This window comes from Pan paniscus, chromosome 10, assembly GCF_029289425.2.
Source record: "Pan paniscus chromosome 10, NHGRI_mPanPan1-v2.0_pri, whole genome shotgun sequence".
Classification (NCBI taxonomy): Eukaryota; Metazoa; Chordata; class Mammalia; order Primates; family Hominidae; genus Pan; species Pan paniscus.
Window position 1 is genome coordinate 104932735 of NC_073259.2, and position 18827 is coordinate 104951561.

Sequence of the window (18827 nt, forward strand, 5' to 3'; positions counted from 1 at the left end):
TTAACAAAAACCAGCCTCCAAATACAATACCCACATTTAGGTTCATTATGCTTTTTTAAGAATAAAATGAATGACTGGCTCATTTAACAAGTAGACAAGAAATTAATAAAAACTTGTTCTCTAATTTTTTTTTTTTTTTTTTTTTTTTACCAGGATTCAGACCCACAAGGCTGTAACTCACTGTGGTCATTCTACACAAGTATATACCTAGATTGGCATGAAGTGGGTCCCCAGCAAACATTTGTTTTCTTTCCGTCATTTTTGTTCTCTCTTCCCTGTCCTTCCCCCAATCAATAACCAGTTCTATGACCACAAAAGCAGTCTTTATTTTCCATTTTTCAGCCTGCCCAGGATGACTTTGGCTGTACTAGCTCTCGCTCGTGATAACACGGTGCCTCTTTTAGATACACTGATCTCCAAACATAACTTCCTGGTGCATCCTTCTTCACTGTGTCAAGACTTATGCTCCAAATGAGAGAGGGAGATTTGCCAACTGGTCAATCTGTTATGCAGGAAAGCGTTTTATTAGGAGAAGGGCCAAAAGTCTTACATTTAGAACCATGTACAATGATTACCTAAATACAAATAGTCCATATTTTTAGAAGTATTTGCTGTTTTATAGGCTCATGTATGAATCTTAATAGGATGTAGAATGATATATGTGCCATTTCAGCAGTTTAGAGGTATGAAACTTTGTGCCTTACCTGAGACACACAAGTTAGCTATCTTTCATATAAAATTATTAGAAATTGCTATTTGGGTATTTTGAAAACTTTGTCAACAGTTTGAAACAATGCATTTCATGAACACTTTTATGTTTTTCCTCAGGTCCCATTTGATATCTCACTGCCATCTATATTCAATCTTGAGAGACTTTTTGATCTGGCTAATGGTTGCATTTTATCAGGAGGAAGCCTTTTCAACTGGATAGTGTCAATTATTCCCTGAATATCCTATACACGGTAACCTTATACAGGATTTAATTGTTGTTGTTTCTCTTCGTTTAAGCTAAGTTTTTGGAACGGTCCTCTTATAACAACAAACATAAAATTGTTTTTTTTACACAAGCTAAATTTCTTTAAAATTATTATTTTGAGGAATGTCTTAAATTGTACCTGAATTAAATGACAGTGCTGCTGCTTATTAAAACTATCTTACAGAGCTATTCATAGAAAACAAGTTTATGTGCAGTGCAACTGTTTTCACGTTTGGAGTCATTTATGTTTAGGTTGTTTTTGGACAGGTCCATAAAGCAAGATTGGATTAAACCAGTGGTTCTCAGTTGGGAGTGATTTTGTCCATTAGGTGACATTTGACAGTGTCTGGAGACATATTTGGTTGTTATCACTGGTAGAGTACTAGTGGCATCCAGTGAGTAAACATCCTACAACGCACAAGACGGCTCCCACAACAAAGAATTATCAAGCCCAAAATGTCACTAACGCTAGTCTTGAAAAACCCTCGATTAAACCCCGACATGTGGTAATTTCAACTTTGGAAATTCTCTAAATGGCTTGGGAAAAAATCTGTAGCAAATGAGACCTTCCATATTTTATACTTCTGAGAGGCAATATTGCATAGAATTTTAGAGTGCCAGCTTTAGAATTGTATAGACCTGGGTTTAAATAGTAACTTTGCCATTTGCTAGCTTTGCTACTTTGGAGAATTAACTTAAATTCTGTAAGCTTTTATTTCTTCATCTGTAAAATGGGGATGTTAGTATCTATCTCATAGGATTGCTGTGTGTATTAATTAGGTGAATTGAATTAATAAGGTGCTTAGCACAATGCCTGATGTAATAATAGAGTGCTGGGAGCATTGTTTCCCTGCCAAATTGGAAAAGGACCGTGCATTTCTGACTTATTTTGTCTAGCGTCTAAAAATGCCACCTGTGAATACTTCCCAGATGCTAGTCAGTGAATGAATACTCATGGTTTAAAAAAATAACAACACAAATGTGTTTTTCTAAAGCTAAATTTGTTTAATGTATCATCCTCTATTCTGAATTTCCTACTAGTATTAAAAAGGCCTTTTAAAAAAAATGAAACAACGGTAATAGTAGCTGGCAGTTGGCATTTTAAAATAGTCTCCTTTGATAATATAAGAAAAAGTAGAAATTTTATGTTACTACCTAAGCTTTTAAATGTAGACATCTATGAAGTTCTAAAGTCTGGGAAAAGCGAAGGTAGAATTGTTCTAGAATATATGTAGAGGAAACAAGCCTTTAGCAAAGCATTTAAGGATAAGAAGATTTTGGTAGTTGAAAATTTGTTAAAAAATTTTGCTAGAGGGGGGCACACTGGAGGAGAACAGAGGCATAAAAACAAAAATACATATGGTTTATAGTCAAAGGACTTGACTGTGACCTACCTGGAGTGTGCACAGTCATGATGGAAAACAAACTGTAAGGAGGAACTAGAATGAAGACTTCAGGATTGAATCAGTAGATGATAGGGTGCCATTACAAGTGACTGAGGAGAGAAGTGACAAGTTCCTGACACTAGCACGCATTTAATAAATATTGGAAGAATGAAAAGAATGAGTGGAATGAATGATGGCCTGGCCTCCAGGGCAGATAAGAATGCAAGATATAATGACAGGGAAAGAAACAAAAGACAAGAAGACCGATAGGAAATCATGTTTTAATGAAAGAGAAAAAGAACCTAATATTTACTCATGAATTCAAAGGGAAAAATTGTTGCATGATATCTATACCCTCATATGAAATAAAGTTTGATTCAAACAGAAAAGCTATTCGGATGGTAATGGCTCTTATGTGAAGATGGCTTCTGAGTCCTTTGGTCTGAGGCTGGGGTTTACACATTTCTTTGTTGAGTTGGAGATCACTTTGAAGGGTTTGCATTTCTCAATGGTGAGAGTTTAATTTATTATGCAAAGCTAGTTATCAAGGTCAAGAAAGGTGCAACAAAGTACTTACACATTTAATACAGGTGTGGAAACAGCATGACTTGTAACCAAGACCATTTACCTCAACCTCATGTTAATTTCCCATGAATGTAAATGCCCATCTTCTGGTTTTTGTCACTAGTAAGTTTTTACTGGTTAGATACTTTTCATTTTTCTTTACTTTAGTGAATGTAAGTGCTTGTACTATTTTTATAGAACCCTAGAACAATACCTGGCACATAGGTCTATAATATTTGTTGGATGGATGGATGGATGGATGGATGGATGGATGGATGGATGGATATAATCCGGGAAAGATGGCACTATGGAGTTCTAAAAAAAAGGAGGGAGGCAGAGGTATCACCAACACTCCACCATCATTACCGCTAACATTATTGCCTACCCTTTCTGGAGCATTTACCTGCCAGGCACATATTTGTAAGTGCTTCAGTGCATTTTCTCCCTCCTGTCTTCACAAGAATTATGACCACGATGCACATAGTATTACTGACCCCATATTATAGACGAGGAAAGAAAAACATAAGGCAGTTAAATAACTTGGCTAACAATCACAGTTAGTCGGAAGTAGAGCCAGGATTTAAATCCTCCCGGAAGAATCTGAGCTCTTCATCGCTAAGCTGGCCTCCTCTGCCCTTCTACCCACTCCATGGCTCTGGGAAATTGGATAGTAAAGGGAGAGGAAGACATAGTTGAGGTTCAAGCTAAAACTGGGACACCTGTCATCTGCCCTGGGGGCCGATTTTAAAAAATGACTTGCAGATCTGAATGGATGCCCCAATAATACATGGAAGGGGGTCCCCAATGTTATCAGTTATCTGTGCTAATATACTGGTTTCCTCTGGGGAAGGCAGATCTCTTCCAACTATTGCAGATAACATTTCAGCACTTTTTTTTTTTTACTTTTTCTTCACTTTCAGTTCTTACAGATGCTGTTATTCTTGAGTGTTGTTTTGCCTGAGAGAAATACTGTCTAAAACTGCACCAGACCATACAGTAACAGTTTCCCCGTTTTAAACCATCATTCCAAAATTCCCCATCTTTTCTAAAATAGGAGCAACACTCACTGGTTAAAGCTGTAACTTTCTGTGCAAGGCGGTAAGGAAATGATGATGTACTGGGCTGAAGTACAAACAAAAAGAAAATTCAAAATCTACATGATGAAAGATGTGTTTATTTCCAGAAATGTCTTTCAGAGTTTTTTTTAAAGACCAAATTACACAATTTGCAGCTGGTTTTTAAAAATATACAGTATCTGCAAATGCTTTATAGCAGACACCTGCAATGTTTTCTATTTGTTTTAATTATAACAGAGAATGACAGGAGGCAAACTGAAAGGGGGAGAAGAAGGGGAACAGACACAGGCGAGGGAAGTCAGGAAAGAGGGAAGAGAAGCCCATGCCAGCAGCTAAGTGATAGGTAATAAAACTGCAGCACTTCCCATATCTTTCTCCATATCAACCTCCAAGAGATTGCTTTAGAAATTGACCACTGGCCAGCTATTCAGAGGCTTAAATGCGGTGGTCTTGGTTCACTTCACGCGTAGGCACTTTACACAGTCCCCAGCTCAGCCAACGTGTTCGTCACAGAACTGCAGGAGGGAAGTGGTAAATTTCTGGAGAGTAGAAATGTACTCTCCAGAAATTTGGTTTCTGCCTGCAGTCTGCATTGCCCCTTCCTGCCCCTTTTGAGCAACATCATGCAAATCCCTCCATCCAGTTCAAATGACCATGCAGAAGGGTGTCTGCCTCCGAGGACTCCTAGAGTACTTCCAGGTGCCCTGCTCATTTGGCTCTGAACAGTGTCCTTGGACACATAGTTTTGTATTGTATTTTCATATAACAGCCTTAAAACAGTAGCTCAAGAGTGTCGTAAGTGTGTGAGCCTGCTCCACATTACTTTAGGTTACATTCAGTTTGAGACTGGGTACATTGTTTTTCCTAATGCATCGTGGAACTTATAGGATGCCCATAAAACCTGAAAACTTAAATGAAATATACATGTGATCCAACACATCTTCATCCATAAAAAAGATTTAAATATTATTATTTATTTAATATTATCTATGTGTGCATAGGCTTGAACAAGCCCCTAATGGGGTTAGGGGAGAAAACAGTGAACCCAGAAGTCCACTGCTTAACTACTCTTTGCCATTTTCTCTCATTTGAAATGCTATGGTATATTCTACAAAATGAGCTCCCACCCATTTGCCCAACAAGACTTGTGCAAATTTCTGATGCATTGATTATAATAGTGAAAACAAAGGAAAACCTATGAAATATCCATCAGGTGGAATGGATAAAGAAATAGTGGCATAGTCATACAAGAGAATATTTTATAGAAGTTACAAATAAGTAAATAATGAATAACTAAACAACATTCGTAAATGGATTAATAACAGAGATATATATCAATCTGGATTCATCTCAAAAGCAGGTTTAGCAAAAGAAAATCAAGTGTTGCAGGATATATGTAAGAAGATACCATTGTATACCATTTGTATAAAGCTTAAACACAGGCAAAACAACATAATACAGTATTTATGGATGAGTACATATATACTAAAAATATTTTTAACACAAGTTCATTAATGATTGACACCAAATTCAGGTTTGTGGTCGCCTCTTGGATAAAGGAGGGAGGATGAAATCTAGGGAAAATGCTCAGGAGGTTTCATTTGTCTTTGTAAAATTTTCTGTCTTAAGCTGAATGTTTGTTAGATTAGTCTCTACTCCTTTTGCATACATAATGTGTTTCATAAATTAAAAACACATCGATTCCCTTCCTCATCTTGTTGATTGGCAAGCTTTGTATAGTTATTGGCTCGCCTATCAGTAAATAAATAATAAATTGAACTATGATTCTCATCTCATTATATGACTGGAACTGAGTAGTTCACATCTGGTTTCATTATTTTGGGTTTTAATGACAACTAAAAATCATTTTGAAACTAATGTTAAACTATATACATATGCCCAATTTTAGAAAACTCAATCTATGAAAATATTAAATTTCAATATAAAATAGTAGAGCCTTAATAAATGTTTAATTAAATTGAGTCAGATTCCCTGTTCAATTCCTATCCATTGTAAGTTCCTCACTATACTTTAAATTATTTGATTTTCCAAAATTAGATATATGCAGAACTTTTTACATGACTGTTATGCAAAATGAGATTTACTTGTAAAATCCATCTATCATCCATAATTTTGATGTTAAAAAATATATTAAGAAAGAAGTTTCTCTTTACTAACACTCATTTTCTATTTCTACTTTCCACTTCAGTAGAGCCTTATGAATTGCAACTTTGACTCTAAAATTTCTATAGCAACAGATATTTTTTGTCATAAGTACAGGCATGATTAAGAAGAAGGTTTCAGTGACAGCAGTTTTCTTCATAATTAAATTCATTAGTTAAAAAGCTGGGTTAAGAGGCATGGGAATTTTTTTACAAGTAATAATTTGTAACATAACCTGTAATATATAAACCCTGTAAAATAACCATTTTCAACTATTCAAAATTAATTGCAAATGAATTGCTTTTGTTCCTGTTTAAGATAACTTTCATACATTTTGTATTTAACAGCCTAGAATGGAATAGGTCTAAAACCAGATTCTGCCCAAGTACAAACCACCCTGAACCATCCCTTTAAATTGTACATGATGTGAAAACTGAGTAGATTTCTAAGAAATTCAAAGATTTCTAAGTAGTTTCACAACTTGCCTAATTTAATTTTTCCCCACAAGATTCACAAGAATTTATTGGACTGATTTCTTTTCTTATCATTATAAATGCAATTCAGAACTAATGTGGAAAATCTACAAAATATTGAAAGGTGAAAATAAGTTACCCAGAAGTCAACCACTGTAAAATAACCGTTGTTAATATTTATCTACATTTTCTATAGCCTATCTAATTATTTTCCCCAATAGCCAGAAATAAAACAAAACAATGTTCAGAAAAGTATTGAGATTCAAGTCAACTGTTTATATTCCCTAAGACAGGCCTTTTCAGAGCTTATTGGCTGGGAAAATGCTCAAGTTGAAAATGTTTAGGCCTGCTGGGGTTTGGATGAAATGCAGTTAGAATGATCAAGATGTAATTAGGGCCAAAGGAATTGTCCAGAGTTTCTTTTCCTAGTAATAAAGTATATGTAATGATCCATAGGAGGGAAAAAAATTAAATCTTCATTTTGTCCTTTGGAGGCTGGTCATTTAATCTCTTTTTCATAGATACATTAGTATTTCTCTGACAAACTGAGCTCATTCATTCAAGCATACATTTGTTCATTTGATAGATCTTATTCATTAGTCTGGTCCTCTGCTTCCTGGCAAAAATGTCCTTTCTCTTTATTTAAAAAATTTTTATCAAATTCTAGTACTATGCCAGGAACTGTGTACACAAGCAGTGACACTTAGGCAGTCCTTTCCTTCAAAAAGCTCACGTCTGATCCAGCGATCTAACTACTGGCTATATATCCAAAGGAAATGAAATCAACATGTCTAAGAGATATCTGCCCTCCTGTGTTCATTGCAGCATTACTCTCAATAGCCAGGATATGGAATCAACCTAAGTCTCCATCAGTGAATGAATGGCTAAATAAAATGTGGGATGTGCGTGTATATGTAATGAAATATTATTCCGCCTTAAAAAGTAAGGAAATTATGTCATTTGCCACAACGTGGATGAACCTGGAGGACATTATGCTAAGTTAAATAAGTTAGGCACAGAAAGACAAATACTGCATGATCTCACTTATATATGGAATCTAAAAAAGTTAAACACGTAGAAGCAGAGAGTAGTTACCAGGGACTAGAGGAGGGGCTGTTGAGGAGATGTTGGTCAAAAATACAAAATTTCAATTTAACAAGAAGAATGTATTCAAGAGTTCTATTGCACAAAATAATGACTATGGTTGGTAACAATGTGTTGTACGCTCAAAAATTGCTGAGAGAAGATCTTAACTGTTCTCACCACAAAAAAATAAGTATGTGAGGAAATGCATATATTAATTGGCTCGATTTACCTATTCTATAATAATAATCAATGTATATATATTTCAGAATAACATGTTTGTACATGATAAATATATACAATTTTTATTCATCAATTTAAAAAAAAGACTCATACCTAATGGCCTCAAGTCTTCATTCCGGACTCAACCCAGACGTCTCCTCCACCATGGAACCTGTCCGTACCACTTCCTCCCTGGTGTCTCCATGTAACACATAGGTGCTCTTATCACACTCATTCTATTTTGCACGTGCTTGTTTACATAGCTGTCCTCTCCTTGAGGTCAGGGACCAAAGTAGGTAGATTTCAAGGAAACAAATAAATTTATGTTCCCACTTTGTACAAAAATTTATTCTTAAGTTTAGATTTATATTTATTTGACTCCTACTGAGGTTGAATGTTTTTCACATTTTTTGGTCCACTGTATATTTTTCTGTTGTCATGCTTCTTCAGGATCTTTGCTCAATTTTTTACTTGTATGTTCATCTTTTTTTTTTTGAGATTTCCAAGATCCCTCAATAACAGGAATACAAACTGTTTTTATATATTTTTGTGAATTTTTTTTTACATTCTCATTTTCCTTTCCATTTTTGTTTATGGTTCAATGGTTCTTATTTTTTAAATTGTGGCAGTCTAATCTAGACCATTTAGTTATTTGTATTTGAACTTGCTCAAAAAAATGTAAGGTAGCTTATAAGTATGCATTCAAAATAATGGTAAGATTAATTAAAACCAGACAAGAACAATTAGGCAAAGAAGACATGGTAGAAAAGTAAGATGGAGCCAGGAGTTAAGCCCTTTTTTTTCTTTTAATTTTTTTAACGTGCCATTCATCCTTTGCATTCACTGGGAGTCAACCATAGATTGGCTGTATGCTTTCCTGCAGCACTTGTTAACAAGTAAATACAGTGCTTTACAAGATAGATCAACAGCATTTTAAGGGAAAAACGGACCACATACTTAGGAGATGCATTGCTATTACTGATCCTGGTACTCATTCCAGAAAATAAGTTTTCCTTTGAATCCTGATAATAACATCCCATTAAAAAACTGTCTTCAATAGCAGCCCACAGGAAAATAAAACACATTTTATAGATCATTTCAAGGACTGTAGACTTTTCTTTCAAGGATTTGTCATTTATTTTATTTTTGCAAAACAATATCCATTTCTGACTAATTAGTTTAAAACAATTTGGGAGACATGTAGCAAGGGAGGGATATCAAGGAAAGGAATGTTTTTATTGACCTTAAAAACAGTTTAATTTTTGTTCGAGGAAAAATAATGTGTTTTTTTTTCTTAGAACAATGTTGCTGGTTAAAAATATTTTTCAAATATATTTTGGGTTGTATGGAAAAAACACACCAAAACGGCTATTTCTCAAGACTTCAAAGGCTGATTCTTTGAACTGCTTGAAATAAGTTGGTTGATCAATCTTGACATTGCATCCAGAATGAACACAATATACAAGTAGTGCTTCAGCAATTCAGGTAACCACAAGTACATAGTTCCGCTTGAGGTGCTGGAAGTCAAATTCAAAAGTAGAGAAAAGAGAAACAGTTCTGCAGGAGCTGAGTCGATATGGGAATACTATTTGATGTATATATTTCTGGATTGGTGATTGAGGAAAATTAATTTCTCTGACATGAAAATTAATACTTTTAGTTGAGTTGGAATTATAATTTTTGTAAGAAAATAGATTATTATGGGCCGGGTGCGGTGGCTCACACCTGTAATCCCAGCACTTTGGGAGGCTGAGGCGGGTGGATCACCTGAGGTCGGGAGTTGGAGACCAGCCTGACCAACATGGCGAAACCCTGTCTCTACTAAAGATACAAAATTTGCTGGGTGTGGTGGTGCATGCCTGTAATCCCAGCTACTTGGGAGGCTGAGGCAGGAGAATCACTTGAACCTGGGAGGCAGAGGTTGCAGAGAGCCGAGATTGGACCATTGTACTCCAGCCTGGGCAACAAGAGCAAAACTCCGTCAAAAAAAAAAAAAAAAAAAGGAAGGAAGGAAGTTTATTACATTTAGGCCGGGCATGGTGGCTCACGCCTTTAATCCCAGCACTTTTGGATGCCGAGGTGGGCGGATCACAAGGTCAAGAGATTGAGACCATCTGGCCAACATGGTGAAACCCCATCTCTACTAAAAATACAAAAATTAGCTGGGTGTGGTGGTGCATGCCTGTAGTCCCAGCTACTCTGGAGGCTGAGACAGGAGAATCTCTTGAACCTGGGAGGTGGAAGTTGCAGTGAGCCGAGATTGCACCACCGCACTCCAGCCTGGCGACAGAGTGAGACTCCATCTCAAAGAAAAAAAAAAAAGAAAACAGATTATTACATTTAAAGGAACTATAAAAGTTACTTAGTTGAATTCTCTACTACAAGCTTAAGTCTCCTCTAAGTTGTTTCCATCAAGGAACAACTACCCTATGTTTGAATAGCAGCGTAGCATCATGGATGAGGGAGTCAGCTATGACATCAGATAGTCCTGGCTTTCCTTTTACCACCTGCATGAATTTGGCCAAGTTCCTTAACTTCTCTGTACTTCAGTTTTCTCGTCTGTAAATTTAGGATACATAAAGCACCTAGAACAATGTCCAACACATACTGGATGCTCAATAACAGGTAGCTCTTACCATTATTATATTCTTACATTATTACATACATCTTCGGGGGAAGTTCGTTTCTGTCTAGAAGGATCAGAGGTTATTTATTGTTTTGGTTTGGTTTGGTTTTTTTATGGTAATGATAGGAGTTCATTTCTGGTGATAGCAGAGTGGCTTTTATTGAACTACCATTTGCCAATAACAATTTTGAACTCTGGATCCAAAAACAGTGCAAACAATCATAAAATCAGAATTAAAATGATATTTGAAGTCCCTGGGGAATGACTAAAAATAGGCAGAAACCAAAGGAATGGTAATCCTTGAAATATGGAAACAAACTAGGTGAGGTCCACATTTAAACAGCCTATTCTCTGAGGACACACCTCATCTTGCAAAATACGTAAGGGACAGAGTGCAATCAGGAAGAGGCTGAATGACTGAACTGAGGATTCAGAAGTCAGGGTGTGGGTCTGCCAGAGTAGTTAGAAATTAAGGAGGGAATGTTTCAACAAGGAGGGAGACAGTGTGGGGAGCCCTAAAATCTGTGCACAAATTATCCTAAAACTGTTGGCTGACTACCAACAACACATGGACATGATGAGACTCCAGAGAATCCAATGGAAAGTCATAGCTGAAAGGCTCAAAGAACAAAGCCTCAGAGATTTCAACAGCTGCATGGTACTGGAGAGACAAATTTTGTAATTCAAGTCCAGTCAAGGAAAAGGCACTTAATAAATTATTTGTGCTTTTCATTAAAACCCTAGGAGGGAAATACCTTAAGAATAAGGATTTTAGAACCAAGGACTACAAATGAGGCCTAACAGCAAAGCAAAAATAGGCCCACCCATCAAACCTCCATAAGATAAAAGTGGTTGTCAGTAATTTAACTGTATGCTAGAACAAAACTCAACGATGTTGCCCACAATGTACAGTAAATAATTAAAAATTACTTTATATACAAAGAAGCAGGAAAATATCATCCACAATCTAGGAAAAAAACAGTCAACACATTTCCAGAAGTTCCAGGTATTAGAATTAGCAGATGGAGACTTTAAAATAACTATAATATACATGTAAAATAATCTATTGAAAAAGATTGCTATAATGGATAAAGAGATGGGGGATATCAGAATACATATGGAAATGGAAAAAGAACCAAATGGAAATCCTTAAACTGGAAAAATAGATCTGAAATTTAAAAATTCATTGAATGGACTTAGCAAATTAGGTGCTACAGAATTTTTTTTAAAAAACAGTACACTTCTGGACAGATCAGTAGAAATTATCTAAGCACTGAGAAAAAAATGATTTTCAAAAATTTCAGAGCTATGATGGCCTATTCATGTTTCGACATGTGTGAAACTGAAGTCTAAGATAGGAAGGGAAGTTAGGAAAGAGTCCCAGATAGGAAGAAATTGAAATCCTAGATAGGAAGGAAAGAGTCCTTTGAAAAAAGGATGGCAAAATTTTTTCAGATTTGATTTAAAATATTAACCACCTTTGGATTTAGGAAGTTCAATGAACTCCAAGCATGATAAATAAAAAGAAAACCACACCCAAGCAAATCATAGGCACAGTTCTGAAAATCAAAAATAGGAAAAACATATTAAAATCAACCAGAAGAAAAAACACAAAGTCCTAAGGAAGAGGGCAATAAGAGTAAAGGCTGACTTCTCATCAGAAACATTGGAGACCAAGTGATAATGGGTTGCCTTCTTAAAAGTGCTGAAAGAAAAAAAAGTCAACCTATTAATCTAGATGACTTACACTAGACTTACATTTAACCATATTATTAACTATATTAAGTGTAAATGGACCAAAACTTTCATTTGAAAACAGAGATTGTTCTATTTTAAATAAAAGACACCAACAGATTGAAAATAGAAGGATGGAGAAGTGGAGACCATGTAAACACTGAACATAAGAAAGCTGGTGTCGCTATATTGTCATTAAGGTATATTTCAAAAATGGATACTGCCAGAGGTGAAATAAAACATTTTATAATGATGAAAGCATCATTTCGTTAAGATGACATAGTTCTAAATGTGTTTCCATTTAATGATGAGACATTTTATTTTTTAACATCTAGTACAGTAATTCCCTTTAAGAACAGAGGTGCCTTGATTAGAAAGGTATTTTGGTAAGTCTGTTGGAGTAGGTGGTCTCTATGAGCCATTGATGTGGGGTAGCTTTGATGCTTCAGAGGAGCAGGTAGAATTACTTGAGACAGGAGATAGGGTCACAAATCTTCCCAGTTTTTCCAGAACTGGGATTGACTTTCAGTGCAAAATCTGGGACTATCCCCAAACTAAGACAGCTCCAGGTAAACTGGAATGGCTGCCTATCCTACAAAGAGAGGAATTTATTTACTTTGAAAATTGGAGAAATAAAAGAGAAAGAGAAGAAAAGAATAGATAGCCATCAGATGACAGAAGGTTGTACAGTGGATTAAGTGACCCATTACAGTGATCCCTCAAACATTAAGTAAAATTACTAAACTCACAAAAATGATAGTTGTAAAATGTGTTTGAATGTTTGAGAAGCTAGTGATGAGGTAGAATGGTTGAAAAGTTGCATGCATCATAAGCATGGTATTTCTGGAACAAGGATCATGAGAACATAAGTTTTGGGGAATTTGTAGGAATCATGGGAATAGTTTTAGACTTTCATAGGTTACGAAATGGGAGGTTTGAGTCAAGCTTGGGGATAATAAGGGAAAAAGAGCTGAGATTATATCTGGATCTTACAACTGTATTAAGAATCATTTGGTTTTGGATAATAGAAAATCTACCTTTAACTGGGTCATACACTAAAGGAAATTTATTTGTTCATGTAACTGAAGATTCCGGAGGTAAGGTGAGCTTCTGGCTCGACTCAATCCAGAGGTTCATGATTCACATCTCAGCTGTCATTCATTTCTCAGCAGTTATCTCAGCAGTCCCCTTCCTTGTGACATTTTGTCTTCAGTCTAGTTTTCCTGTTGGCAGCAACAGTGGCCATAGCAGTTCCAAGGCACATTCTCACACAATACATGGGCCTTCAAACTTTTTCTATAACGGGCAAGATAGTAAATCTAGCTTTGTGTCTCTATTGCAAATAGTCAACTCTGCCATTACAGTGCAAAAGCAGCCATACACAATGTATTAACAAAAGGCATAGATGTGTTCCAATAAAACTTTAAAAAATCAATTTGAATTTCTTATAATTTTCATGTGCCATGAAATATTATTATTTGTATTTTTCTCCCTACCATAAAAATATGAAATTATTCTTATTCTTAGCTCAGGAACTGCACAAAAACCAGGCAGTGGTCCAGATTTTACCTGGGGGCTATGATTTGCTGACCCAAGACTTCAAAGATTACCTGACTAGAGTGTTAATCAAAAAATTTGGTTCTCTGTAGCATATGTTCTCTTTTGTCTTCTCCATACTCTCACTCAAGATAACCCTATCCAGTACCATTTATATGCCAAAATCCTCCAGTATTTTATCTCCAACCCAGAGTGCTCTCCTATCTCCAGATTCCTGTAGCCACCTGCCTAATTAACATCTCCATTTAGAAGTTTAATCGAATTTTAAACTTAACATGATCAAAATCCTCTAGGGAACTCTGCTTCCTTAAAATGGGTCCAGCTCCAAGCAGTCAACAGGGGCACATTGACACTCCCATGGAATTGATCTCAATTCCACAGGATGGTATTTCAATGTTTTTTACATTTCTAATATGCATATAGTGTCAAAAGACAAAATTCCAACAAAGTTAGTTATAGATCGAATTTGCTTTTATTTGCAATTCATGAATCAGGGACAGCCTCCATTCTGCAGAACAGAATGAGAGCTCCTGCTGGACAATGGCACAACAGTGAGTTTTGTAAGGTAGGAACAAGGAAACAGAAGAATAGAAAAGAAAACCTGATTGGTTAATATCAGGTTGCTTTTTTGTAAGAGTTAAAACAGAGAGACTTCCTTATTACACTCACTCAGGTAAACTGGAATCTTCTGTTTTCAGGAACAATTGTTCTGTTCTGTTTTGGGATCTCTGCTTTTTTAAAGTTTTGGTTTGATGATGTGGCATTCAGCGTTAGTGACTCCATTATGGTTTGGTCAGGTCTGTTGAGGACTAGCGCAGGAGCATAATTTTTGGTTAGCAGGTGAGGTGAAATGAAGTATGCACTTTCTGAAATGAGGAAAATTATATGAAATTCAAGGTATTACTCTTTTTTCCTCCTCTAGGGATGATAAAACTGAGAAATAAATCAAGAATATGACAACAGACTGAGGAATTTTTCAGCAATATCTGTCAGCCTTTGGAAATTTGGTGAGAAGAAGTAGTCATGATTCAATGTCTTGCTTGCACAGAAGCCTCCAGTTCAAACTTGGATCTTGCCCCATCTGATTTCTTATGATATATGCAAATACTCTAGATATTGCTTTGAGATTTCGCTGTTGATCAACTGGCCTGCTGCAGCTTCATAGGTGTTTTAGCTCCCAGTAGGGCAGCTTAACTCCTATCTTCTCTGTGAGTTCCAGGTCTGTATATCTCCTCAGCTCGCTCTCATTTGTCCAGCTTATCTATTTCTTTATCAAGTTGCTTTGGCTTCCCTACTCTCTCCTGCGTTTTGAAAAGAATTAATTCTCAAGTAAATTAAAACTACATTCTGGTAAAAATGAGCATGCATGTGTATTTAGTCCTTCATTTATTCAATATGCATTTTTGGAGCTTTGCTCTATATTAGACATAGTTCCAGGCTCTAAAAACACAAAGATCCATGAGCTGTGGCCCATCCCTTAAGATGCTGATAGTATATTAAAGGCAACAAAATGTAAACTTATAATTCACAATACAACAATGCAGATAGATGTTAACATGAAGCCTCCACAAAATGTTTTAGGAAGACAGGGAAATAGCAAGGATTCGCAGAGGAGATGATGCAGTAACTATATTGGGGTGGCGGGGGGCGGCGGGAAGAGGGAAGGAAGACAAAAACAAGAATCCCTAGTCCAAAATATTGTTAGTTGAGCCACGAGATGATTACTTCCAGGAAGAAATATTGAGAAGATGTATTGGGTAGATGAAATACCTAATGAGACCATAAATGATGAGAATTGCCTCTTATAGCATATGAGAAGATAATTTTTATCAGATAATGAAATTGTTTTCAGTCTTCAGAATGAAAATGAATCCCTTGCTAATGCAGATCATGCTAATAAAGGAAGTAAAAGAGAATCTTAGAATTATACTTGGCTCATGATAGGCAGAAACCAACCTAAATAGCCTAGGAAAAAAGAGAAAGATAATAAAGTAATCAAAATAATTGCTTACTAGGGAATGTGAAAGATCTGCAATGTTAAATTATAAATGTACGTTTGCATGAAAAATGAGGTGACCTTAAGGAAAAGATTAGAAACCCACACTCATGCGAGTTAGAAGCAATGCTTTTCATTAGCGAAGCTGAGGATTAATTAAATCCAGGGAAATTCTTTGAAATCCACAAGTGTGAGTTACATTTGAATACAATACAACGGGTGTATTGGTATTGTAATTAATGATTAGCATAGACTTCTTGATTAAATGTATGTGGAATAGTTCAAATGGCAAATGTGAAATAAAGAGGAGAAAAACGTGTTACTTAAAACCAAAATTGTCTTAGCTTTGTCTGCTTTCAAAAGTGTGGGAGTGGGAAAGTTAGTTTATCTAGTGGGTAAACAAATATATTGTTCCCCTTCCCCTTTGAGGTCTCCTAAAGACCCATCCTAAGCATAATGGGGGACACCGTGTCCCCTCACCAACCTCTCCAGGAAGCTAGGGAGCGTGAAGGACGGGAGCGGCTTATCCATTATTTTTCCATTATCTCTGAATGTTTTGCTTCAGCTGAGGGATTTTAGAGACTGGTAGCAGAGAAAGGAGAAAGAAGCTGAAGTTGCAAAACTTCTAACAGTTCTTAGTGCTGCTCAAGGGTGAAGCTTAGGACAAAATGGTCATTATTGACAGAGCACCTTATGTATAGATGCGTAGAAGCCCGGAGCAAGTGGGAGGTGGTAGTCTAAATTGTTTTGTAGGACAAGGTAAAGGGAAATTAATTTCTTGGGGAGACTCATGGAGAAGGCCAATGGAAAAAGGAAGAGCCTGGAGGGAAAATAGATGAGAAGCAACTGAGAGGCATAAAGCCCCCTTCCTCTGCTACACGCAGATGCCTTCTGTGAGAAACAGACACATGGCTGGTCCATGTTTAGGGTGAGTCAGGGAAGAGCCTGAGCGAGGAAGGATGATCCATAAACTGAACCAATTGAGAGTCATAGAGGCTCTGAGTGAAAGGTGATATAAAAATGCTAAGCCACATTTCAATCCCAGAGTGTCAGAATTACACAGGGCATGCAGTAGGCAGAAATCAACCTGCAGAGTCTGGCAGGGAGGGCAGGTGACAGTGATCCTGCTGTGTGTTGGATGGAACTGCAACCAAGTCTACTCCTTAATGATGGGTTCACTCACCTAATATTGCATACTGAAATACGGTTTTTAGTTTTGGCTTGGCTGTTACTTTAGTGTGACATATAGATTTTAAATATGAGTTTGGTTATGCTGCACAAGGACCATTTAGAGATGCTGTTCTCAAATTTAAAAGATGTCTATAAAGTTTACAAAGCAAACACCAAAGTACCTTATGAAAACTCTACAACTTCAAAAGATTCTATTCTGAAAATCTTTGCAGAAGACAGGAATAGAAACATATGTAATTTTTTAAATGTGTTTTTTAAGTGCAATGGGAAGTTATTTTCTGACAGCTAGAATGGAAATTTGCATAGTGATTTCATTTGTTTAAATATTTTGTTTTCCCTTATCCCTCTAACCTGTTATTTTACTCCAGCCACTACCTTTGGATGAGCTCTGTCCAATCTCCCTTCTTTACTGTGGGTATTTTCTTGCCAGGATCCCCATAATGTTTTCCAGTCACTTTCAATATATGGACAAGTCCCATTTTGGGAGTTAGATTTACTTCCAAGTATTATGAGGTCTACTCCAGTGTAAATCAAAATTTCAATCTTACATCTAATTCAAAGATTTTTTTTTTCGCATTTGTGAGGCCCAGGAGGACACAAGCCACATGAGATAAGGGTAAAAGTCTCACATGACTTATGCCCTTAGAGCTTGCTTATGCCCTCTGAGTGGCCCCCAGATGTGGATCCCTCCCATGGCCCCTCTCTGGTCTTCATCGCAATCCTAGGTGCCCCCCAACCAATGGTCCTGGGAGAGCCAGGGAGAATCTTTGGGTCCATCCGGAACTGTGCTGGGACGTGGGCATGTCTCCTGAAAGGAACAGTGCACTTCCAGCTGACCTCCTGCAATCCCTCCTCAGCTTCTACATCCCTGCCCTGTGATACACCCACAGCCTTTTACTGTGGGGTCCCCTAGTTCCAGAAGGCTGCCCTCTTGAGTGGGATTCCTTCAAGATGCTCAGAGCTGGTGTCCCTTCTGTGGCATCCTATCCCACCAAACACCGAGTGTGCAGGTTGCCCACACCACTGCCTTCTATCCTTGCCTTGGGCATTCTTCCACCTTCAGAATTCTGCAGGCAGGAAGCACACACTCCATGTTCACATACAGCCCCAACCTCAAGAGATAAAAAATCCTTCTTCCCAACATCTCTGCCCACACCTGATGGCCCCAGATGAAGCTGACAAGTGACTACAGTCTTTCCCTATTGCCAGCACTCTGATCTCTACTGTGCTACCCTCTAGAGCCCTCAGTTTTGCAAAGAGAACACTCTTCTCCATCACCCCCAACCCAAGGAGAGAGAAGAGAAGAACAAAAAGCCATAGCATTCCACTCCCAACAAATTCCCTTGTTAAATGAGCTCTCATTTGCTTGCATAGGATGTGTGGGATGGCAGGAATGAGTGAGGTGGGAGAGCAAGTATGCCAATTTTTGGCAAGTCTTGGAAGGGGGTGATGGGAAGCTCTTTTTCTTCATTCTTTAGAGTGGGAATGGAATAGAATGTGATTAACCACTAGTCTTATCTTTGGGGCTTAGCAAAAATTCTGAGAATACAGAAATTCCATTGCACATGTTTTTATAATCTTATACCTCATAGCCTCTAAATGTGACTCATTTTAAAGACAGTGAATGTTAGGTATAAAACAGTTTGCAGATCATTGCACAGCCTTTAAAGTGTGAGCGGCAGAGACCAGAGATTCTGCCTCTTATCTGTTCAACTCTGTTTGATGTACCCCTTCTGAGGACCATGAACAAGATAGATATGGCCCTTGCCCCCTTAGAGCTT

General features: G+C 37.0%; 1 protein-coding gene across 1 annotated transcript in view; it reads left to right on the top strand.

Annotated features, from left to right (window-relative positions):
• CFAP54 (cilia and flagella associated protein 54) overlaps window positions 1-16158 on the top strand; it is a 397088-nt gene extending 380930 nt beyond the window's left edge. The window contains exons 68-69 of the mRNA XM_034934266.2: window positions 829-962; window positions 14782-16158. Of these exons, the coding sequence (XP_034790157.2) occupies window positions 829-948 (120 nt within the window). The 3' untranslated portion in view covers window positions 949-962; window positions 14782-16158. The remainder of the gene's footprint in view (window positions 1-828; window positions 963-14781) is intronic.
• The last annotated feature ends 2669 nt before the right edge of the window (window positions 16159-18827 follow it).